Source organism: Lepus europaeus, chromosome 13 (assembly GCF_033115175.1).
Source record: "Lepus europaeus isolate LE1 chromosome 13, mLepTim1.pri, whole genome shotgun sequence".
NCBI classification, from domain to species: domain Eukaryota; kingdom Metazoa; phylum Chordata; class Mammalia; order Lagomorpha; family Leporidae; genus Lepus; species Lepus europaeus.
Window position 1 is genome coordinate 66,293,250 of NC_084839.1, and position 25,005 is coordinate 66,318,254.

General features: G+C 54.0%; 1 protein-coding gene across 2 annotated transcripts in view; it reads right to left on the reverse strand.

Annotated features, from left to right (window-relative positions):
- Positions 1–230: 230 nt before the first annotated feature.
- Positions 231–25,005, reverse strand: part of TGFA (transforming growth factor alpha) — a 103,010-nt gene continuing 78,235 nt past the window's right edge. Inside the window, exons 3-6 of one of the 2 annotated variants that reach the window (XM_062208704.1) lie at positions 18,141–18,258; positions 7,715–7,864; positions 4,978–5,087; positions 231–3,841 (exon numbers count right to left, since the gene is read on the reverse strand). In XM_062208704.1, coding sequence (XP_062064688.1) covers positions 3,834–3,841; positions 4,978–5,087; positions 7,715–7,864; positions 18,141–18,258 — 386 coding nt within the window. In that variant the 3' untranslated portion in view covers positions 231–3,833. Of the gene's footprint in view, positions 3,842–4,977; positions 5,088–7,714; positions 7,865–18,140; positions 18,262–25,005 lie in introns of both variants that reach the window. The other variant, XM_062208703.1, reaches the window with a different exon arrangement.

Sequence of the window (25,005 nt, forward strand, 5' to 3'; positions counted from 1 at the left end):
TGTTTTCTCTTCCACATCAGCCAGCACTGTGGGACACACAGATGAAAACCTGAATGTGGGAAGAATTTCAGAGAACCTGATTTTGTCAGGTACCACAGGCATCAGCCATGGTTCATTTATGATTCCCACACTTGGCAAATCTCTCTTCTCCTCATCTGCATTTGCAGGGAGAAATCGTCATTTGCTTTGGCAATACCTCCATCTCATTAAAGAAAAACTCCACTCTTGATTTAGGAAAAAAGTTCATTCCTTCATCCTTCCAAATAAAGTACAGTACAACTGGACAACAACGCACAACACTGACGGACACAACTGCATCTTATACTGCTCACTACTCTAAGTGTAATTCAGATATTAAGGAAAAGAACTGCTAATCACATTAACACATTACAGAAGTCAAAATTAACTTACCACACAATAAATTAAAACATTAAATATTAACCTTTTCAGTGCAACATATACAGAAGTCAGAGTAATGAGTTCTAAAAAAAAAAAAAGCATCATGTTATAACAAAGGTAACGAAAAGTTGAACATTTCAGTAAGATTTCTCTAGCAGGGCTGGCTTGCTGTTCAGTATCCTCTGTGTGTGCATCGCTAGATCTTTCTGGAAGGCTGGTAAAATCCAGGCCTAGAGAGAATAGGTTGTACTTGAGAACACTAAAGACAAACACACGTGTTGGTCTTGTTTCTAGGACATCCCGTGGTTCTGGGCTTCTGGATCCTTCTTTGGCTGGGACTGTTCACGTTTGGCTGGGCAGGGGTCTCCCGTGCAGAGCGAGAGGCTTGTTGGTGCGTCCCTGCCAAAGTGTGGAAAAGCAACTTGGTGGGGGAGGGGGCCCATGCCCTGAAAAACCTGACTGGAAAATCCTGGACGGCTTTCTAGACATGCACAGAACATCCTCAAGAAGTTCGGGAACCACACATCCTCCTCCCTCACCAGTGTGGGTGGGAGAATGTCACCCTCTCCCTTCTCCTTCCTCAGGAGAAAGCCCGGTCAGGCCGTTCTGCCCAGCTCCTGTGCTGGGACCCGACAGGGAGCTCACCCCTTGCTTGGTTCCACTTGAGTTCAGTGGCGGCCCTGCCTGCTGGATTAGGCTTGGCTGTGGTAGAAGAAAACATTGTAGCCCAGAGAGCAGCGGGAAGACCCAGGCTCTAGAAAAGATTTGGAGCCCTATTGTAAAAAGGTTCTTAATGGGGCTTTTCAGGGTCTCCTGAGCCTTTCGAAGCAGCTATACTCCCCCTGCCAGGTGTGTGGCTGTGCACCAGGTCGGGCCCCTGGAAGGCTTGCCTCGTCTCCAGCACTGGCTTTCTGAAGGGCAAAGAAACACAGGGAACCTGCAGAGATGGATTAGCAGCGCTATTTTACACCTGCAAAGAGAACACGGATACGGCTCGCCAGAGAACCACCACTGCCGCCAAGTGACAGGCGGCTGATGCTCAGCGGTGACTTGATTTCTGAAGGAAAAAGCACCCAGGGAGCAAGTGCGCCCTCTCACAGTCCACACAGGCCTGCCTTGACCCAGCAACTGTTTCCAACTCGCTGTTTCACTCGCTGGTTGACAAAGGACCTGTCTGGGAGGAGTGTGTTTACACCTGTCCACTGCCTGGTGGTACAGGCGCCAGGAAGGGGGCGCCAGCAGCTGCCCCCTGCTGGACCCCAAAACCACAGCATCTGGGAGACGCCCAATCTAAAGTCCTTGCAGGGAGCCCGTGCTTCCACTGGCCACCAGTGCTCAGCTTCTCAGCCTCTGCTGAGTCTCTTGGGCGCCAGCTGTTGACACTGTCTTTAGGCGGGCACTGATGCTTCCAATGGCTGGGTGAAGAAAGCCCCACAGAACATGTCCACACAAGCTCACCCTCTTCCCAAGCAGTCGGATCGTCACGGTTCTCCAGCAGACTGAGAAAAGAATTCTTAAAGTAACCCCAAGGGATGCCACTCCACTTTCATCAGTCTCTGAGCCACAATCTCAGACTTTCAGGAAGTTCTGATGAGAAAGCTGGGTGTAAACTGGTGCCTAAAAACCAGCGACAGCGGCTGCTCTCTGAGCAGGCTGCTACCGTCGTGCCGTGGCCCACACATCTGCTGCTATAGGACCAGCCCAAGCAATGCAAACTTGAATCTAAGTAAATAAAAAGAAAAAAAGAAAACTAAAACCAAGAACCTGGAGCTCAGTCATGACACAGTTAGGGGCCAGCTCTGGTTTTTCTGCAGTTAGCACATCAGGTGTGGCATCATGAAACAAGAATGCCAAAGCGAAGATCCAGCTCCCGTGTTTGTCTCAGTTACAAAGCAGCAATGAGGAATCTCAGGGAAGAAGAAACTCGGGGAGGATACAATTTCCTAATGGAAAGTTTAAGCCAACTTGACATATCCCTCTCCTGGTGGGATAAGCTAGATGCAATGAAGGCTTAACGTGGAAATCTTGTACTTTTCCAGTACTAGTACGAAACTTTCCCCACACAGAGTTTCTATATTATTCTGGTTCTAAATTTTCACGAAAATTCCTGGGCATGAGCTCCCTGCTGTTCACTGGGAGGGGTTCCCTGCTCCCCACGGCGGGCCCGGGGGTCAGAGCATCCCCCCATGTTCAGGACAGCCCAGCCCTTCCTCTTCTTGAGGGCAAACTCAGACCCACATGGTGGAGATGGCTCATCCAGCCTTTTTGTTAATAAAACCAGCATCCTGAACGGAAAAGCAAAAGCCACTGGAATATTTCTCCTAATGCTTGAAAATAAATAGGAAAGTTAACGTTTCTCCTTTAAAAATAAAGTAACCAACCAAGCAAGCAACCAAATGGAAATTACAGGACTGGTCCCCCTTTCCATGGATTTGGCCTGTAATGCTGGGCGGGGCACACGAGGAAGTCCATCTGTGCAGTCACTGCGTGGTGGCGTATACGTTGTTTGTCCTGGGCAGAGGCACACAGGCTGGCTTTTGCAGACGGGCGGGCTCGGCTAACTTTCCTACCTGGGTGCATCTGGAGCGTTTTCCTGCTTTGTGTCCTAAATGGTGGCAGGGCCTCTGAACCCCAGTCCTTGCTTCTGTCAGGAACCCAACTTCCAGATCCGTCTCTACTCGCCCCCCACCCCCCCCACCGGGGGCCTCTCCCCAAACCCTACGTGTCCCAGAGAGGCCGGTGTTTCTGATCAGTATAACAATACATACATCATGAATGTACAAGTCGGGAGGGGTGTATGCTTTTTACGTTGACTTAAGAGATTAAAAATAGAACCATTATCCATCTAATAAATAACAGATGAGCTCTGAGGGCAGTGTCCATGGAGCCCATCAGAATGGTTGAGGGCCTCGGGGTTAGAGGACGTGGCTCTTCTTAAGCTCAGTGTCTTCCTGTAACGACAGGCAGCTTCCCCTTCGCTGCTTCCTTCCCCAGTAAGCAGATGGGAGGAAACTGTAGTGACTGTAGGAGCCCCCGGTGCTGGACAGCGTTCTGTGCTGGGGAGCAGGCGCATCACAAAGAAATCCAGCCTGGATGCTGTGCCTGGCAGCAGGTAACCGCACACACCTGGACTCGGACGCCGATGACACACCTGCCATCGGTAAACAGGAAGTCTACCCTTTGCAGTTCTCGTTGGACCAGTCTCTCCATCCTGGTCCACTGATTTCTTGGTCACAAAGAACAACCCGAGCAGACAGAGTTCTTGGCAGAGTTTTAAAGGCCCAAACAGGGCAAAAAGGCTGCGCAGGTGATGGCAGGCAAAGTCGGAGAGGTGTGCTGGCATGCCCCAGCATGCCTTGCAGCGCCGTCCTGAGGAAGGCCTTTCTTCTGCAGGCTGCTGCAGTCCACCTGGCCAGACTCCGCCCCTGGGCTCTTCAGACCACTAGGAGGGAGGAAACACAGGCTAGGTCATGCGGGCCTGGCACTCAGAGACGGCATCAGCCGCTGCTTCTTTGGTCTTCTCAGGAAGTCGGGCCCGAGTTTAGAGTCTACTGGTTCAACCTCAAGAAATTGTGCTTTCAGTGCCAAAGGCAGGCAGCAAGCTGCCTGAGAGCTAAATGGGTTGCAGCAGAAGAGGAAGGGGGAGGGTGTGGGTGCACCCTATCCTGAGGACCTCCAGCGGTCTGTGGCCAGTTCCCTGGCAGCGGGTGGCTGGGTGGTAGAAGGGGCCCCAGGTGTTCTCTGTGGCTGTCGAGGTGAGGCAGCATGGACACTGCCCTCAGCTCTTCAGTCTAGCTCAGCCTCTTCCTCCCCTGGTCCTTCCCATGGTTCCCCTGGCCCAGGGGTGGTCCCTGAGGTGGTGCAGGTGTGCATCCCCCCAGGGAGAGGGGCTTCAGCCTCAGGTCATCTCCAAAAGGCCAGACCCATCCTCAGATTCAAAGGTAACTTATTAAATGTGGCCCAGGAAAAAGTGACAAGAAACCTGCTCTACTGTCATGTAGCTCTGCTGAGGTCCAGACAAATGCTATAAAGTTTATACTCTTTCTAAAAAAGAATCAAGTAGTTTTCTATTGGTGCTACAAGGAAAAATAAAATTTGCCTTTAGCTCAAGGGATGGTCCCCTCCCCAGGCCATGGAGGAACGTGTGAGGGGAGCCTCCGCAGCCCCAGATTCTTCCCCGGGTTCCCGCATTGACTCGTGGGAGGACCCACACGGGCCTTTAGAGGGCTCCGTTCACCCACATCTCTGAGGCCATCACCAGGATGAATGTGTGTGATCCTCAAGAGCTGTGGGCCTCGAAGCCCAAGGTCGTGCTCTTGCCCGGTTACCTTGGTTACTGAGAGAGACCCAGGGAGGGATGCTCTTGGGCTTCCAGCTGCCTCCAGCCTTTCTTCCTACTCTCTACTAGAGCCGGGCACTTGTCACAGGCCACACAGTCACCAGCAAGGATAAGCTGAGCACACCTTAGAAGAAACTAAGCTTGACCTGCTGAACCTAAGAGCCCCTTCCTGCTTCCAAGAACTTCCGCCCGGCTCGGAGGTGGTCCCCGAGCCGGCCCGCCCTGGCGCGGCTCCTTACCTGTCTCCGAGTGGCAGCAGGCGCTCCTTCCCTTCAGGAGGGCACTGGGCTTCTCGTGCCGGCACACGAGGGCCCGGCACCACTCACAGTGTTTCCGGACCTGGCAGCAGCTGCAGACAGAGAAGACAGCCTGGGCGGGGGCCTGGCGGGGGCCTCTCGAGCAGCCCCCTCCTGGGGGCTGTGGCGCTCGCAGGGCAGCGGTCCTTTGGGACGGACGCTGGCCAGCACCAAACCACCCACTGGCTGCCCCAGAGGCCGAACGGACTCCAGCTTCCCTGGATGTTGGGGGGGACTGGCCGCTCGCCCGGCTGCTTTCTCCATAAAGAACACGTTGAGTAACTGCAAAAATGTACCGAAGGCCTAGAAACAGACATCGGGTCTGGGACAGCGCAGCTGCCCCGGCTGGCAGGGCTGCGCGGCCTTAGGAGGTCTCATGAGCTATTGCCAGCAGCAAAGCGGGGAACTTGAATGGGCTGAATTGACCCAGGGAAAAGAGGCGAGAATGAGTCATGGAACTCGATGGCTTTCAATCTTCTGAGGATAACATTCTAGTTTTGGAAAATCCAATTTCTCTGTAAACCTGTGTGACCAGGAGTCCCGAAGCATAAGGGTTGCAAAGACGCCAGCCTCTGCCTGTGGGCAGGAGCAAGCACGTTCCGGAGCTGGTGTGAAAAAAGAACCAGGGAACTTGGAAGCAGCAGCACAGAAGGAAACTTTGGGTGAGACGTTAGCTACCCATGGGATGTCGGCGGGCTTTGTACACACACGAAGGTTAGAGTGACTGCAAGCCATCCAGGGGCGGGGCTGGGCAGAGCCTCCCAGCTGACCTGTGTCCACAGGGAGACAGACAACAAGCCTGTCCTGTGCTTCTCTCTCAGTGCCAGGTGGCATCTCGCAGTCCCCGCCCTGGCCTCTCAAGCTGGGGAAGGTTACCAGGCTCTGAATCTTTAAACGACAGAGCTGAGCAGGGGGCCCTGGGACCACCTATTTCTGTCCTGGGTAGAAAAGGGGAGGCCAGGACAGTCTGCCTCGCATGACTTACAGAGTTGGGGCTGGGACCAGGCCATTCCACGCCACACAAATCTAAGGGCCTCGATTCCAGGTGCATCGGTGACTTTCTGGCAGTCAGCTGGCCAGGCAAACTTGTCTCGGTCCCTTTCCAGGCAAGAGCCCCAGGGCAGTGGGATCAGAGCCTATATATCCCTCTAGCATGAAATACAGCGATCTCAGCCTGGCCCCATGCCCAGGCGGCCAGCAGCCTGGAGAGCTCGAGGGCTTAGTCTGGGAAGGGACAGGAGAGGTGGGAGTGGGTACTTCCCTGGGAATGAGATGGCCAGGCTTCTGGAGCATCCAGGAACATTCACTTCAGTTTCTCCGATTATAACCTCCTCCTAAGCCTGCACAGCCCTGCCAGCCTGAGCCTAGACTTGATGTCTGTTTCAGGCCTTCAGTACCTGGGAGTTATCCAACGTTGTTCTTTAGGGAGAAAGCAGCCGGGCGAGTGGCCAGTCCCCTCCAGCATCCGGGAAGCTGGAGTCAGGTTGGCCTGTGGACACAGAGCTGGCACTCTGGGGGCAGCTAATGGGTGTGTTGGTGCTGGCCCCAGTTTTGTTGTTAAGGTTCTGGGCCCCTCCTGGCTACAACATCAGGACTGTGGAAGTGATGGGTGAGCGCACAAGCAGCTGGTGACGGGGGATGAGCCCAGCGGCCCAACAGGCTGCTCTTGCCCACATGGAGAGTGTTCATGAGTGTCAGAGCCCAGGTGATGCCCAAGTCTGAATCGGGGCTGCTTGGCCCCTCCCAGCAAACCTGCTTCCCCAGGACACCTGGCACCGAAATGGACACTGCCTGGGGAGGAAGGGAAGGCGAGCCCGGTTCACACCATATCCCTCACCGCCTAATTCTGGCTTGGTCCAGAAGCAGGATGTGTGCAGGCTGTGGCTACTGCCAGAAAGCTGGGGCTCCAAGAGGCATCTTGTTTGCTGCCAGAACGAGGGGGCCTGTGCTTCTGATGTTACAATAGCAACAAACCAACAGGACCGAGTCTCTGCCTCTCTGTCCCAAACCTAGGCATCCTTGGAGGGCTGACCTCTGGTTTCCTGCGTTAACATGTAGCTGCTTATTCCGGCCCTTGCCCAAAGTGGCCTGTCCACTAACTGCCTTTGCCATGTGTTATCTGTGCTGAATGGGCCCATAGCCTTTAAACGGTCTGTGAATTCCTTGTCATAGCCAATTAGTATAACTTAGGCTGCAGCTATTTCCAGGGAATACATCTAGCACAGTACCAGATTCTGGGAAGAATCTCTGACTTGGCAGGGCAGTGCAGGTGGCATATGGAGCAAGCAAAAGGGGTCAGGACACTCCCACCAAGGGGCAGGGCTCAGGACGGCTTTCTGTAAGATGCCACAGGGAGCCCGAGGTTGGAGGCGGTGGCGGGGTGGGAGATGCTGTGCAGAGCGGTGGGCACCGGCTTTAATAACAGCATGTGCAAAGTGCCTTCTGCAGCGAGGAAGCGCTTCTGCTACTGCTCACTAGGGGCTGGGAGCTGTTTCCCGTTCTTTCTGGAGCACTTTTCTGTCCTTTATAGTGGAGAGGGAGGCACCTTCAGGCCTCCCAAGTGCACAGACCCACCCACCCAGGATCGCAGCGTGGCCACTGTAGCACACCAAGAGTCACTAATGTTCCTCTTCTCTCCACTGACAACACCCTGGTTGGCTGTCAGACAGCAGATACTCACTGTATCAGCACACACGTGATGATGAGGACAGCCAGGGCCACAATGGAGACCACCACCAAGGCGGTGATGGCCTGCTTCTTCTGGCTGGCGGCCACGACGGCCAGGAGGTCCGCGTGCTCACAGCGGGCCCCGACGTACCCGGAGTGGCAGCTGGGGAAGAGAGAGATGTCAGCATGTTCTCCCTGTGGGAAGTCTTGTTTCCCCAGCTCCCCAGGGCTGGGCTGGGCGCACCCTGAGCCTTTAGGAAGAACCCAAAGGGGCCCCTCTCGCCTTTGCTACGGGAGGTGAAGGTGTCAGCAAACGAACTCCTTCCTGGTCATAGGCATCGCCTGCAGGGAGCAGAGGCTGGGATTAATCACCTCCACCCCAACATGCTGCTGAGCCAGATCTTGGCAGAGTAAAGGCAGCCAATGTGTCCGCAACACGAACTGCATTTTGACAGTTCATAAAAACCCAGGTGACTTGTAAACCAAATGTGTGTATTCAGGACTTTTCATTATGGACGAAAGAAAATATACTAAGTCAGTTGGAGACACAGGCTGTGCTTGGCTTTTTAATCTATGTCAGCACGTTTAATTAGTCCTGCAAAGATTTACTTGGTGGCCCAGGACACAGGGGGACATCGGGAGGTAGACAAGGGCCTAGGGTGCACTACCCAGTCACAGTGGGGCTGGGGAAGGCACCAGTCTCCTGGGAACCCTGATGGCCTCACAACCAGTGATACCTGGCCTGCCTCCACTGCAGGATTAGCAAGGGCACCGCAAGGTCATGTGTGAACACGTGTGTCAAGTCCACGGCGCCCTGGCCATGTTATCCCTGGCGTTGCTACAGTTCACAGCGGCTTTGGCATCCACCGCATGGCCAGCAGCCTCCTGCTGGGTGCAGATGGGTCTCACTCCCTTGGTGCTCAAGGACACGCCCCTGCTACATTTTGTCAGGCCTGTGGCTCTAAGCACGTGATTGGAAGACTCTTAGCTTCCACAATGGGCCTTTGTGCAGGGTGGGATTCTTGGTGTCAGTGAGAACGTTTGATCACCACTTTCTTTCCCCAGGGGACTTCCGGAAGGGGCAGCCCCACATCACAGGCAGGATTTAAAGTCTGGTTTTGTTTCATCCTCTCCCCCCAAGCCTGCTGCCACCCCAAGGCTGTGGTAGCTAAGCTTTTCTTTTTAAGAGTCTATCTTTGGTGCAACTAGCCTGCTGGTAAGCATTGCCTGTAGACTGAAGTGCCTGTGAGTTGAACTGAACGGAGACTTGATCCTGGCCTGTCACTGTGCCAGGCTGGCCCGGGGGCACTGCCCTTGGAGTTGCTCTATGTGCGTACTCCTGAATCGCTGAGCCCCGGATGTCAGAGGGATGCGAGGAGCCACCAGGTAGACCCAAGAGTTCCCTGGAGCAGCCACTTTGTCCAAAATCAGCAAAAGTGTAAGCATTTTGGTGCTAAAGGACTAGGTACTGGATGGATTTGAGATTAATAGAAAATAGGAAATGCTGGAAAAAACTGTCCCAGAACCGCTACACGTGAGACCCCGGGGACACAGCTCTTGTCTTTAATGCTGCCTCATGAGGAGTTGTTCACGGACTGTTTATTGTAAATGCACCTGATTTAATCCAGAGGTTTCTTCAAAATCTTTGTGGAAAAACAAAATGTGAGTTTATTTTGGTGCAAAAAATTCTGAAATCCTAGTACATCAGGAGTCTTCCCAAAGTTCATGGAAAACGATATTATGAAAAAACTGCATTGATTTCAAGATGTTTTTGCACCAAAATAAACTTATCTTTTAATTCCATTGCCTACCAACTTTTGGAGGTACCTTTATGGGTTTTTTAGTTTGCATTCAGGCACTTGTTCTACTGTTAAGGGTTATTATACATTTAACATACAATTTTTCACTTAATCCTTGCGTGGAAAAGCCAAGACAGTTGTCCTCCTCGTGTTCACTCTGCTAGGGATGAATCTGTCCCCAGGTCTGCTGACCCGGGGTCTGGGCTCGCCCTTATTCTCCCAGATGCTTCTCCTGCATGCTAACCAGGCCCTGGGGTGGGAAGGCCACAGTGAAGCTCTTCAGGAAATCTGGCTTCTGGTTTCACCTCTAATCTCGAAAGGGTGAAAGGGACTTGTGAATCAGATTCAGCGAGGTGCAAAGGGTTTGTAGGCTTTGCTAAGTAAGGAAACTGAGGAGGCCAGTATGTTGGGAGACGCCATCCAGGGTTCCGTGTAGACCCAGGGCAGAGAGAGCTGCTCCTAAATGGGGGAGGCACAACGTGGAAACTAGGGGCATCTCCAGCAGGAAGCTGCCTCTTGAAAATGATCCAATCAGAGTTCTGAGTAAGAACACTGTCGGGGCTGAGGGCCTAGTGGGCCCTGGTAGGCTTTGCCTTTTGTCTGGTTCACATTTAATGACAAAATTATGCAAAGGCAGAAGTCCAGAAACAGCTTATGCTAGAGGCTCGCCCTGTAGGGCGCTGGCCCTTGCCCAGTGGCGGGAAGCTGGCCAAGGCCTAGACTCAAGGTGGCAGCGGGGTACTCAGCACCAATGTCCACGCTGCCAGCACCTACATACCCGGTCCTCAGCAGGCCCACCTGAAGTTTTTGCATCCAAATGGCTCCCTACCTTCCAGGGGGCCACCTGAGATGGTGGCTTCCTCTAGGCAGGACCCTGATCCACCCTTCTACCTGACCTCCCACCACCTTAGCTTCTAGCCAACTGGAAGCTGTCACCTCTCCTCCAGCCCTTTCGCACAGCGTCCACCACACGGGCACTCGGGGTGTGCTGCACAGTGAATGAAGGACCACCCTCATTTGTCCATCTCTATTCCTGCCGTCGTCTCTACCGAGACAGTTACCCCCACTCTCCCCAGACTCCCCCCTCCACAATCACATTCTCCCAAAACACGTGCCTCACCCCCGCCCCACGTGCTGGTCTGCCCATCCATTGTCCCTCAGCTCGGCCAGGGGCTCTCCCTAGACTCCTGCTGTGAGCATCCCCGCGACTACGCCAGTCCTGATCGCTTTTCTCTCCCCAGCCACTGTGAACCACCACCAGAACGGGGCTGCAGAGCCGGGACTCTGGAGTGGGTCACTGTATTTCTAACCTTGAGCGGCAGCCAAGGCAATGGGACCTCTTGTAGAAGGGTGCCAGTGCTGACAAGGAGCTTGGGTGGAGGACTTGGGTATGAGAAGGTGGCACTCACAAGCCTGTCACATGCTGAAATATTCCCACAGGCCCTGGGAGAGAAGGATCCTTACCCCTCCCCCATCACTGGGCTCTGAAAACCCTATGAATGAACTCAGGGTTGGGACTCCCAAAAAAAAAAAAAAAAAATCCCATTTAAATAAAACAGTGCCAGCCAAGTGCTAATTACAACATGTATCGTTTATCGCAGGCATTATGCTAATCCCACCAATCCCAGCTGCATTTGAAGTTGTGCCCCTTTCCTCTCTAAGGTAAGGAAACGAGCTTCTAGAGGTTTGGAAATGTTAACCTCAGCTGCGACAGCCACCATGCTGTGTCCACGCAAATTCTTTTGGGAGCTGTGCTCAGCTAGGGAATTCAGCGACAGACCCCACCGTGGTCAGGGGAACCACAGACAGGCTGCTGGCAGTCCCCTAGGAGTGCTCCCTGTTGCCACTGTGGCAGTGTGCCACCAAGATGTCCCCAGTGCTGCTGTCCTGAGTCATGGAGGAAGATAACCCCCGGGGCAGGGTCACAGGGGGCTGACCTCCCGTGGCTTTCCCACCAGAGGAACATCTGCCACTTGTGTGTGTGCTGGTGCTGGCCCAACCAGCCCTGCCTCCACGCTGGCCCTAGGCGAGGTTCTTAGGAAGGTCGTCAGGGCAACAAGGACACCTCTCTGTCACCCTGTCACTGTTGCAGACACTTGGAGCCCAACAGGCTTCTGATTGAAGGCCTGGGAGGCGCGTCAGGGAGCAGGTGAGTGCCCCGCAGGTCTCCACTGCAGCCGGGGAGCTCCAGGAGCCTGAGCCGGCCCAGCCTCCCTTAGATCCTCCCTGATCAAAATCCCCCGAGGAGAGGGGCCTGCACATATTAAAGAAAGGGCCAATGGTCTGAGCATACTTCAAGAAACTCATAGAAAGCTGGAATGAAAATGTTTGTTTTGGTGCAACAATTTTGAAATCCATGTATCTTTTTTTTCACAATATGTATTTTCATGAACTTTTTGAAGACCCCTTATGATTCTGATGAAGGCAGAGCTGAGAGCCACCATGAAGCTTTTTAAAACTTTGAAAGGCAGAAGGGCAGCTTCTATCCACTGGTTCACTCCCCAGTGCCCACAACAGCCAGGGCTGGGCCAGGCTGAAGCTAGGAGCCAGGGACTGCATCCAGGTCTCCCGTGGAGCTGGCAGCAACCTAAGTGTTTGGGTTTCATCTGCTGCTTCCTAGGCACGTTAACAGGAAGCTGGATGGGAAGGGGAGGCAGGACTTATGGCAGACGCTGATATGGGGTGTGGGCATCTCCAGCAGTGGCTTAACCTGCTGTGCCACAGCCCCTGCCCCCACCAGGAAGCTTTACACAGTAAAAGCAATGGTTCCTAACCTTGGGCACACATTTCAATTGCTTAGGAAGCTTTCAAAAATCCTGATGCCTAGGCTACCTCCTAGTCCAACTCAGTTGGGATCGCTGGGGTAAGTCTTGCGCATGAGTATTTTTTTTTTTTTTTTTGACAGGCAGAGTGGACAGTGAGAGAGAGAGAGACACAGAGAGAAAGGTCCTCCCTTTGCCGTTGGTTCACCCTCCAATGGCCGCCGCGGTAGCGCGCTGCGGCCGGCGCACCGCGCTGATCCGATGGCAGGAGCCAGGTGCTTCTCCTGGTCTCCCATGGGGTGCAGGGCCCAAGCACTTGGGCCATCCTCCACTGCACTCCCTGGCCACAGCAGAGAGCTGGCCTGGAAGAGGGGCAACCGGGACAGGATCGGTGCCCCGACCGGGACTAGAACCCGGTGTGCCGGCGCCGCCGGCCGCGCATGAGTATTTTTGAAGCTGATGATTGCCTTGGCAGTCAGAGCTGACAGCCACAAGGCAGCCTTTCTGACCTGGGGGTGGGGAGGGGTCCTTCCTCTTCCCAATCATTTATAATAATGGGGACGCTTCTCAGTTGCCCTTTCTGAGAGAAGGAAAAAAGATGGTGTTATCTTTTTTGAAAAATTTCTCAAGCTTCTACTAATATTAGATTTCATTCGATTATTTTAGGCACAAGTCACAGCAGGAGGGGGAGGAGCCGCACGGCCCCTGTGAGTCACGCTTGGCCTCAGGTAGGCACTGGTTTCTGCCCGGCTGCACGGCAGTCACCTGGGCAGCTCTGGGAGATGCTAGGACCAAGGGCACAGCCCTGGAGACGCTCCTCCAACTCGGCTTGGGCACCCAGTGGGTTTCTACCATGCAGCCAGGTCCGAGAACCTCTGAAACTGATCTAGCGTGCGAGTAAGGGAACCAAGAAGCCCCAAGGTCACAGTCTGCTGGCTCTGCTTCCCCCTCCCTCCCTCCGGGCTCCTCCTCAGGGCTGGGGCTGTAGAGTGGCCCCTTCTATCAGCTGCTGGAGAAGCTGGGGAGGTGGTGCCTCTGTGTAAGAAAAAAGCAGCGCGAACACAATAGGAGCAAGAACTGTGCAAGACCCCATCTTTCCAGAGTGGATGTGGTGGCTTGGTGAGCACCATTAGTTCTCTGAGAGGGAGGGAGGGGGGAGAGAGAGGGAGGAGCCCAGGAGGCTGCAGGCGGGCTGGGATGGAAGGCGAGCGCCCTGCCTGGTCGGGCCTGAGGCCTTTTCGTGGCTGTTGCTGCCGAGGTGTTGCTGCTCCCGTGCTTTCCTTGCACCGCGGCCTCTCCCCCTCCCAAGGACAACTGCACTGTCCGTGGACCGCCCTTCCCTTCTGCAGGGCGTCTGAGTCTTCCGCAGGCCCCGTGGCACCTGGCTCCTGGTGCCTTCTCACACCTTTAAGAAAACCGAGGGTGCGTGTACAGCTGTGCTCAAGCTTGTTTGTTTTGGTATGAAAATTTTTCTCCCACTAGAAAGTGAATGTTTCTAAGTAAATTGGCAAAGGCAGGAGGCCCATCCTGTTTCACACTCCCACACCTGCGCAGTCTGAGCGGCATGTTTCCTTCCAGACTACTTCTGTGCCATTTTTAACAGTTAAGCTTTTTTTGTAAAAACTGATCAGTTTCTCATTTGAACATGGCCATTTCACTGCATCATTAGAAAGCTGTGGAAGTCGTTATAAATGGCTGCACAGTGATGTATATGCCGCCATTTGCCTCACCAAACCCTCATCACTTATGCTGTGCCCAACCCTGCTATCGGTAGTGCCAGGTGATTGTCCTGGTGCACACATCTCTGTTTGCATTTGGGCTTATTTCTTCAGGACAGGCTTCCAAAAACAGGCAGCATGGCACAGACCCTGTGGCCAAATTGGCATGAATTCCAATGCCACTGCCACTTCCTGCCTGTGTGACCTTGAGCAAGTTATTTAACCTGTCTGAACCACGGATTCTGCATCTTTAAAATGCAATAATAAAGCCCTCGTTTGAAGAGTTATGGGCATCAGATGAGTTAATCTCATCAAGTCCATCAGCCAGCCCTGACAAAGGCAAGTCTATGTAAGTGCTGGAGACACAGAGCAGGAGGGGCGCATTCTTAGGGCTCTTGAGATGTGTTATGTTCTGGTGGGAGGGTAGTCCCTGATTCTTAGCCAAGGCTTCTGGCACGGTCTTGAGATAAAGTCTTCACCGTGATGTTCAAGGACCGAGTTGAAATAGTTTAGAAACACGTTTTATGCCAACTTGCCTTTAACCTGCAGGGATTCCCCAGGGCTGGGCTGGGAAGTGCAAACACCAAGTTCAAGGGTATGTGTAACTGGGCTCGCCCATTCTGGACCTCTCAAGAGCTGGATTCTCTGTCCTAGAACCTCTCCACTGCAGGGGCAGGGAAAGGGTGGGCTGGAGTCCAGGCTACCTCTGCAGCTCTGATCCAAGGGATCAGAGGGGATGCCCGTGAGTTCTGTGGTCAACTCTCCTTCTGCACTCCCATCAGCAGGACCTCTGAGCGGCCCTAAGCTGTGCTGATGGTTACCGTGGTGTTGACAGAATGGTGAGGGTGCCGACAGCAGCTGCAATAGCGAACACTTGAACTCTTGTGTTACACTGGGAACCGGGCTTGAATGTTCTCTAGTGCTGTCCAGTGGGGCTCTCTGGGATGGCAGGAGTGGTCCATTACCTGGGCAGTCCAGTACGGTAGCTGCCAGCCACCTCAGGGTACTGAGTGTTTAAAAAGGCCTAGGAAACTAAGAAACTAAACTAAATCAACCAGTTAACTGGCTGGGTGTTTAGTAGCTCTTATCCTGGGCAATAATTGCTCCATGTGTGTCACTGGGTGCTCAATACAATGCTATGAACCGTTCATGTTCCCATTTTGTACACAGAGAAATTGAGGCTGCATGGCACCCAGTCACTTGAATGAGAAACTCAACTGGATTTTAATTCAGCTCTGATCTCAACTTCCTGTCTTGACTGCTGTGTGACCCCTACCACCTGCCTGTGGTATGGGGAGGGTATGCCTTCTCCAAACACGTGGACAGGCATCATGCCACGACCACAGGTCCACAGAAAGTGGCTCAGGTGCCGTGGAGAAAAATCACTCTCCTGCTGTGGTCTCTGCAGAGCCACGGCCTTGTCCGGCACGCCGGCAGCCCGTTCCCACACTGGTGGCAGCAGTCACGTCTCCCTGGGTGTCTGACTCTGCTCAGGTTCCCCTGGAATGTTCTGCGGCCAGGCCCTCCTGGATTGTTTTCCTTGGCTGCTGCAGATTGTTTTCTCGCTTGGCTACGGGAGAACTGTCAGAAGGGCAGAGGTGGGGAGCGTCGAGGAGAGACACTTCCACCTGGCTGCCACAGGGGCCCCTGGAGTGCCACCTGGGCGCTCCCTCCGACTCTTTCCCTTGTCTGAAGGCTTCCGCCGGCCACAGACTGCCAGTCTGAGGACTGCGCCTCTGGGAAAAAGGAGCTGTCTGAATTTCCCATTGCTGCAGCCTTACTGTCTTGGGAAATCCTCTTCCCGTTTGTTTTGTGAGGTAGCTGGGCACCAGCACAGGGATTTACTGCTGGGAATCAAAGCCATACATGCTGCACAAGCCTTCAACTCTTCGCTCCCTTTGCTCGTCTCTGGTTATTTAACATTGTCTGTCTTGCCCTCGGTTTACAGTGTGCGGTGTCAGCTTGGCTTCTGTGGAAACTAGAGACTGTTGTTCTGCACACGACGAGGGAGAGTTCCTGCTTCCAGGCTATAACGTTGGCTCCCCGGGAGTTCTTTACAAGCCCACGGCAGACGGGGCCTTTCCTCAAGGTACGTCCGATTTATTGGCCAGAATGTGCTGGGGCAGGTCTTAAGAGCAGGGACAGAACATTCTGGCTCTTCCTGCCTGGACTCGGAGTTTCTGGTCTAGTGGGAATTCATTAATTAGAACATTCCTCTAGGATAGGTATAAGACATGGTCTTGTCTTCTCGGAGCTAGCAGGGAGGCCTTGGAATTCTGTGCCCTGTGCAATGCTGCCCGGCAGAGTGGGAGGGGCCTGTGAGGGACACTGTCCAGGGGCTGGACGCTCCAAGCCCTCTGGGGCTGCATGGGTGGGTGAAGCGAGCCACGGGGTGCGTGCTAGCAGGTGACTGGGGACCAACCTGCTGCTTCTGTGCTGGGGTCTGGGCGGGGCCAAGCCCTGTCTGTGGTGTGGCCAGCACCACCGGGTCCCAGCCGAGTGGCCTGCTGCTGCCATTTTTCTGCACATTCAAGAAGAGGTGAGCATCTATCTGTATGGACACGGAAGCCTGGCTTCCGGATGCTGACCGAGGGTCCAAGCTGTGTAAGGCGAGGCGGGGGCTCACTAGTTCCTTTGCAGAAGTTGAGGTCACAAAGGAGCGATTGCTTGCAGGGCGGGGCCTCCCTGCAGAGGAGGGAGCATCTGTTTCCAAACTGTGAGGGTATCTTGGCTGTCTCTGGTGGCCCCATGCTGTGGTCAGGGGCCACCACTGTGCCAATGATAATCATGAGAAACGCCAGTTATGCCGCAGCATCAGCATCCTCAGGGGGCTCTGTACTGGGAGGGTGGGCAGTGCTTGGCTCTGCAGACATTCCCGGGGGAAGGTGCTCCAGTACCTCCTTCCTCTGTAGGAGAACTCACAGCTGCCCCTCGGGGAGAGGAAGGCCCTTCCACCCTCACTCCCTGCAGCCGGCTTGCTGGTCTCCCGTCTCTCCTGGGTGAGTGCACCTGCTACCCTTCAACACCACGGTTAAGCGGTCAGCAGCCCAAGAGCCAGGGTTTGAACCTGACCTCTGCTGTGTGACCTGGGCACCACCTCTCTGTGCCTACCCATGGGGTTGCTCTGTGGATTAAATGAATTCACACGTGGGTTGTGCTTGAAACAGTGCCTGGCATGAAGCAAAGGTCAATCAAGGATCATCTTAATTAACATTCAGTATTTATGATGTGATTAGGTTGCATCACACGCAGTTGCTGACTCGCATTTTTAGAGGTCAGAAATGGTCAACAATTTCATATAGACGAGTGACTCTTAACTAGGGCGGGGGTGATGGTGCTACTGGCACCTAGCGGGGAGAGACCAGGGCTGCTGCTCACCTTCCTACATTGCACAGATGACCCCACAGCAAGAAGTTACTGGGTTCTGAATCTCAGCAGTATAGAGGTAGAGTATAGGCCCACCTGGTATAGTGTGCTAGTATGGACAGTTTGTCTTAACAGAGTTCTTCCCAGAATGTACACTGTTGTTCTCATCTAGGGGAGAAAGGCTGTCCTCCAGCAGGCTCTGGCCTCCTCCCTGTCTCGCAGTTGTAGCCTTGCAAAGTCTCCCAAGCACTCCAGGCCTGGAACCCTTCCCAACCTGGCTTACTGTGGCAATCCCTGGTGGCCCTTAACTAGTACGATCCTCAGGGTCCACTCTTGGAGGTTGAAATTCAGTGGTCAGCAATACTAAAGGAACGATGAGGCAGTGGATGCTCAGCCAGGTACAGAAGCCGCATGCCCTGGCCTCATCTTTATTTCTAAGTTGCTCCTTGTTCTCTTGTTGTGTCCATCTATGGACCCTGTGCCTGCACATCCAGCTTACTACTAGCTGGACTGTGAAGATGTTGGAGGCGAGCCCTCATCTCTGGCGCTGCAAAGGTATGCAGCCCCCTGCTTTGCCCTCCAGAAATTCCAGGTAGTGAATTTAGCTCTAATCCAGGAGTTTTCAGAGTCCCAGGCTCCAGCCCCCAAGGGGCCCGGTGGTTCTAGGCTTGGGGTCCTGGATTTTTAACTGATGACTTTGAAGCAGGTGGCCCTCAACCAGCTGTTCTGATCCTGCAGCAGTAAATGCTCTTCTAATTGGATGCTGGCCCTCCCCCAAGCCCTGGGACACTTACACACATGCTGGCTTGTCTTCCTGCACCAAAAACCTGCAGGTTCCATGGAAGCAGAACTGAGTGTGGGAGTCTGGGCAGTCGTTAAAATGGGACACCACTGCTGCGGCCACAGGCGGGTCTGCTGGGGGAGAGAAGAGACACTGAGGTCAGATCCAGGCACTGCTGAGCACACCCTGGCCCCGATCCCACTGGTCAAGGAGACGGAGCCCCTGATGGCTGGGACTTCTGGTCCCCACCTGGGGTACCCCATGCAGCGCTCCCACGGACTTCCAAAGGGCCCGTACAGGACAGAGTTCCTGCATCTTACAATTTTAAGCAGGACTTTTTTCTTTTGTGCAGACAATGAAAAATATCTCTCCAGAACTTTCAAAGACACTCAGAGCTACTTTATCATTTCAACCCAAGAGCAACCTAATCTCACGTTTGCAAAGTGTCGGCAATCATCTTTTATAAAAAGGTGGCCTTCATAAAAATCCATTTTCAAAGTAGGAAACCAGAAGAAAGGTACCTAAGGGTCTATAACCATTACATTGTTACAAGGGCACAGGAGTTAAAGATGTTCATGACGGCTGCAAGTGAAACCGTGGGTTTCTAATATGGTGCATATCTTAAGATTCTCTTTACGCCACAAGGACATTTAGATACGAAGGAGTCTGGGAGCAAATACACTAAAATGGCAGCAGGGCTCTCTCGAGTTGAGGACTAGAGGGTGACAAGGTGAAAGCAGAGAACTCCCTAGGACTGCAGCATGGGCACTGCTGGAAGAGAGGGGGCAGGGTTAGGGGAGGGTCTGCTCTTGCTCAGAGCCCTGGCACAGTAAGTCTCAGTAGCTCGTGTTGGGCTGCAAACCTCCCGGGTTCTTTCCTTGGCTTTCAGACAGGAATAGAAACAGCTGGCCCATCGTAAGCACTGTCCTGCATAACGCATCACAGCACAAAAGGCATCAATTTGATTTTTGTTCCATTCCCACAGCCTCATTTAGTCCAAGTAACCCTGGAGGTAGAGCAGGCAGCTGTTCACAATGGCACAGGCACTGGGGTTTGTGCTGCTATAAGATTTATTTATTTGAGAGGCAGGGGATCTCTCCCTCCACCTCTATCTGCCAGTCCAGTCCACCCCACAAATGGCCAGGCCAAAGCCAGGAGCTTCATCCTGGACTCCCAAGGACTGGGGTCATCTGCTTCCCAGGCCATTAGCAGGGAGCTGATTACATGAACTGGCGCCCATGTGGGATGCCGGCGGAGGCGTAACCCACTGCGCCACAGTGCCAGCCCATGTGCTACTGCTTTTAGCAGCTCCACCTATGCTGAGGTGTGGGGAGTGAGTCCCATTCCATTTTGCTGAAAGGCCAGAGCATTTCTAATATCCACTGTCTTCCTATTAGTGAACTGCTTCTAGAAGGGGCATAACTTTAGAAGTCCCAAAATCCCAGTGGAAAAAGCAGAGGCTAAAAACAGAACTGGATCCTTGACATGGAAGGTGAGAATGTGTGGTACTGAAAAGCCTAGGGGGCTGGTGCTGTGGAGCAGCGGGTTAAAGCCCTGGCCTGAAGCGCGGCATCCCATGTGGGCGCTGGTTCTAGTCCCAGCTGCTCTTCTTCTGATCCAGCTCTTTGCTATGGCCTGGGAAAGCAGTAGAAGATGGCCCAGGTCCTTGGGCCCCTGCACCCACACGGGAGACCCGGAAGAAGCTCCTTGTTTCAGATCAGTGCAGCTCTGGCCATTGCGGCCATCTGGGGAATGAACCATCAGATGGAAGACCTCTCTCTCTGTCTCGACCTCTCTCTGTAATTCTTTCAAATAAATAAAAATCTTTTCTTTAAAAAAAAAAGCCTGGGATTTGGGGCCAGGCACCCATCCTGCCTCTGTGACCTGGAAGAAGGAATTTGGCCTTGACCTCTCTGAGATGGGGGGTCTACCTGTCCCGTGAGTGGTTCTGTGGTTCAGTGAGTGACGAGTAAGACCTGTTAGGTGCTGTATCAGACAGGTTGTCTGTTGCACGACACTTGGCTGTTAGCATCACTGACAACCCCAAGATACTGATGAAGCACCCCATGTGACAAGACCTCCACGGCATATCATACTTTTTCTTTCTGGAAGTTCACTGAGGTGTAACTACATGTTCAGCGTCCCTCCAGCCCCATGGCCATAGCTTTGACAAGGGAGGATAGGCAGAGGAGCCCAAAGCTGGTGGCAATGTTGACCTGGGGCTCCTGGCTGTGGATTCTCCACCCAGCTGTAGCCTCTATGACTGCTGTGGTTCGAGGGTTCCCTGAGGGTCCCAGGCTGGGTGGCTGAGGAGCAGCCCCAGCCAGTGGCTAACAGTGGACACAGGGAATGTGCAGTGGCAGCTGGAAGGGTCTGCTGTACCTCCCGTCACTGGCTTTTCTGTGCTCCCTGAATTTGTCAAGGATCAAACGTGGAGAGATGAAGGGGCTGCAAATTACTGCATCTAATTTGAGGTAGATGTTCAAAGAGGTTTTTGATGGGCTCCACAAAAGGCCATTTAAACAACCACTCTAAGCAGCCAGGGGCAGGCCCTGGCCAGGCTTTGGGCTAGACCCCTTCAAGTACGGTCCGTGGACTGACCTGCAACTTTACATCCCTGGGAGCTTGTCTGAAAGCCAAGTTCACGGGCTCCACCCTAGACCTACTGAATTAGGGTCTTTGGGGGCAGGGCCTAGGATTCACGTGACAAGTTCTCTAGGTGATTTATTTAAAACTTACTGATAATTTTTTTCATCTTTGAAAAACATATTTGAAAAGCAAAGTAACGGGGGGAGACACAGATCTCCCTCTGCTGGTTCACTCAAACAGCTGGAGCCAAAGGCTGGAACTCCATCTGCATCTCCCACTTGGGGGGCAGGGACAGCTGCTGCCTTCCCAGGCAGCTGGAGTAGAAGCAAAGGAGCTGGGCCTGGAACCGTCACTCCAATAAGGGACGCGGGCACTCCAGACGGTGGCTTAACCTGCTGCACCCTACGCTCAACCCTCTAGGTAAGTTTTTATAAGTGGAGCTCGTTGAGCTAGAATTGTTACGTGGTGACGTCCACCCTGCAGGTGACGCTGATGCATGCCATGGTTGGAGACACACAGGAAAAGTAAAGCAACAACAGTCCTTCCAGTTTCCTTTTGGAGCTGGTCTCTGTCCAGCTCCTCAAACTCCTGGGTGGTTCTGAAATCCTAACTCTGCCGAGAGTCTATGGTGCTGAAGCATCCAGTCAACAGAAATTCACTAAAAGAAATCTCCGGACATGGTTCCGGGCACATCTCTCTGCTAACCTGCTGCGGCATGGATGAACCTCACGTTCTCATTTTCCCCTGGGAGATGATGCTGTGCCTCTTCTCATGCATGCCCTGGGGAGGGCGGGCTGCGTACAAGTAGGCACCACAGATAGGAGATGCACACGAGGCAGGTGCCCATGTGATGGGGAAAGAGAGGGAAGAGAGAGTGCAGGCACCACGCACTAGCTCCGCTCTTCCCGGCAATCTCAGCAAGGACCCACAGGAGACAGAATACGCGTCCCCCGTCCCCTGACGCAGGATGGACTCAGGCAGGGAGCAGCTTCACTGTGGCTTCTATTCCCAGGGAGGACTTCATGTGCCAACATCCTCCACAGCATCCCAAAGACACCTCAGAGAAGCATCCTGCACTTCACCCAGCTTGGACAGAAGCCAGCAGGGCCCAGCTAGGAAGCCAGGCGGCACCGCAGTCACGCGTGAGGGCAGGTAGCTTGGGGTGTGCAGAGGCCAGGGTGGAAGCGAGGCTGAGGACCGCGCTCCACCAAAGTGACTGGCCCTGGGAGCCTGCGGCAGTCAACCATCACAGTCCTTAAGGGACGGTTCTGTCTACAATGCCCTTCCCCTAATTTCACAAGGAATGCAGTCTGTAACTTTTTGAAAATAAAAATAGCTCTTGAGCCTCCACTCAGGATGGTGTTAGTGCGCGCTGACCGAAACGTGCACACGTAGCCATCTCTAGCTCATGACATGCACTCCCCAGTTGTTCTCGTGGACACCTTAGAAGCAGCGTTTAGGGTGGGGATCCACCAAGGGTGCTGTCCTCACTTGAGTCCGCCACAGGAGGGGCTCTATTGTTGCTAGTGCGTTGGGCAGCTTTGGAGCTCGTCACAGGGGGTTAAGCAGGGGACTTGCACCTGAGAAGCAAGTGGACAGGAAGGACAGACCACCCGACAGTCCCTCACAGCAAGTCAGCCCTGGACAGAGGGTGAGGCATGGGCACGCATCCATCCCCAGAGGGGCTGTGCCAGCTGGGGCCGAGATGGTTCTTGGCTGGGGTCTCGGTCATCACCGGACTCAGCAGGGCACCCCCGGCACCCCACAGACGGTTCCTGGGGAGGCAGGTGTGCAGCCGCCCACGGTGCACGTGAAAATAAGCTTTACAAGGAAGCGCCCCAAATCGCCAGCATCTTCCCCAAGAAAGTCTCAGCCTCTCAGGATCTGAAGCTTTTTTTTTTTTTTCTTTTTCAACCCTCCCCCCCTTTTATTTTCCTCCTCTTTCTGAAAATTCAGAAAGGTATCAAGTGAGGGAAATAAAGGCGCAGAGACAAAAAATCACATAGGAAAGGGAGAAAAAATACAAGCCACATAGGCGACAGCGTGAGGTATCAGGAGCACCCCAAGGAGGCATCCTTGTGAATGCAAGTGGAAGGGGCGGGGCTGGCCCGGACTCCGGAGCCGTCGCCTCCAAGCTCCGAGTCTGATTAGCACTGGGGCTGATAGGAAAAGCAAATGTTCCCGTTTTCGGAACAGACCTCAGACCGCATACGCACACGCGCCGGCAGCGGCGCTATCAAAGCCGCGGTTCTGGTTGCTATGAAATGGACGGGAGGCCCAGCCAAGACGTGAACGAAACACACATCCTGCAGACACGCCATCCTCCCGGGAAGCTATGGAAGCTCTGCCCAGAGACCACAAACCTCCTAACGGGGCCTGGAGCCCGGCCCCCTCACAGGAAGAGGGTCTGGAATAGCAATTGAGTGGCAAGGAAATCCCGACTTCAGTTCCCCGAGGGAGTGGGGTGGTGGTGGTAGTGCCGCTGGTTCAGAAGCACAAGGAGACAGCATCTGGACAGCCCCCGCAGGCAGCCCGGCGGGGTGGGGGGGAGCGGGGCAGGGGGCACGCCCCTGAGAACCATTGCCCCCCATAGAAGCAGCCCTAATTGGACTTCGTGCCGGGCTGGCCTGCGGCAGCTGCTAAAGCCAGGCTCTCTGCTCTCTTTCCCAGATGTCCAAAGTTGCGAGCACGTTTGCCCCTTGCAAAGCTGACGTCATTTATAGGCATTTCACGACTTCCTCAATATCCTGGCTAATGTGCGGACAATTTCCCAGTGATGTCTGCCGTCTAGGTATGGAACCTGAGCCAGGGTTTTCACTCAGAACTAAGTGTTTTTCTCTGTACAAACTACAGTGGTGAAAGTCAGACTGATGCCTCTGGAGCGTCCAGGGAGAAAAGGCAGTAGATTGACCTAGAGAGGAGGGGAGTTGCAGGCAGCTCTGGGGGTGGCGGCTGAGCCTGTCAATCAGAGCTGCACACCTGGATGGCTCCAGGGGCCCGGCTGGATTCCCCCGACCCCACCCCCCTGGACTGGGGAAGCTCAGCCCAGGTCCCAGGGAGCCTGCGCCAAGCCAGGAAGGAAGCAAGCAACGTGTGGTCTTGCACAATCAGCCACGGTGTGGAGGAGAAGCCGCCAACGGAAGCTTGTACCTGGGGTGGCAGAAAAGCTAATCCTGGGCTTAGATAGGTAAATGCTCTGGAACACAGGCGCCTGTCCCCAGGGACACTGCTGAGCAGGGCGACGTAGGAGAGGATTAGGACCTAGGATCCAGGAGAGAAAGGCAGAGTCGGGATGGCCCTGGGATGCACAACTCCCAGCCTTCCCCAGAGAAAGGAACGCCTGGCCATGGAGAGCCCAGCGAGGGCGTCTCCCGGGGCCGTGGGTGGGCACGGGGATGCCAGGGCAGTTTTCCACCGAGCGGTGAGTCAGCAGAGGACAGAGCGGTGACGCCATTGACAGGAGCAAATCCACCTCCCCGTGATGGATCCGGGGAACTCAAGCTCTTTTTGGAGCAGAGATGACGAAGTACCATCACGTAACTTGTTCACTAAGGAAGCCTAGGACAGCGAGTGTCTTTGAAGTAATAGTTACAAAGCAGTGTGCGAACAGTTTAGCTTCTTCGCAGTACCATCCTTTAAGAGCGAAGGGGCTTTGATTTAAGAGAACAATGAAAGGCTGCGCTTCCTCGGCCACCCTGTTTTTGTCGCTGCCACTCTCCTATCCCAAGCCTCTTGATCTCCTGAGGGAACGCCTACACTTAGAGATGCCTGCTTTTCCTGTAGCCCGACACGTGACCAAAGATTGACTAACTCGGCCCTCCTTCCCCACCACGGGCTAATTTTGACCCAGTTTGAGGTTTTCCCTTACCCTGATCCTACACTGGCTTTAAAACTGTGCCCTCGTCAACACCACTACCTTAGTACCCCTCAAACCCCCCGTGCAGTAAGCACTGTCGGTCTGCTGCTCCGAAGAGGAAGAGCGCTTCAGCGACCTGGCCGAAGGGCATGCGGGGAGAAAGGACTAGCGCTGGAATTTTCAGTCTGCTCGGACAGAGCTGTAGAAAACGAGGATGCTGTTCCAGGCCAGCAGGACAAAGGCGGAGAGGGCACACGGCCAAGTCTGCAAAGCACCGGGCAGTGAGGAAGGGGGCGCTCCCTGGTGTAGCAGGCTCTAGTGCTACGGGAGAAACCAGGGGACTGTGCAGGTGGGACTTAGTATCCCTGCAAGGGAGCAGTGGCTGCAGGATAGAGAGAGATTCAAGACAGATGTCTGCACGGCACATCCACAG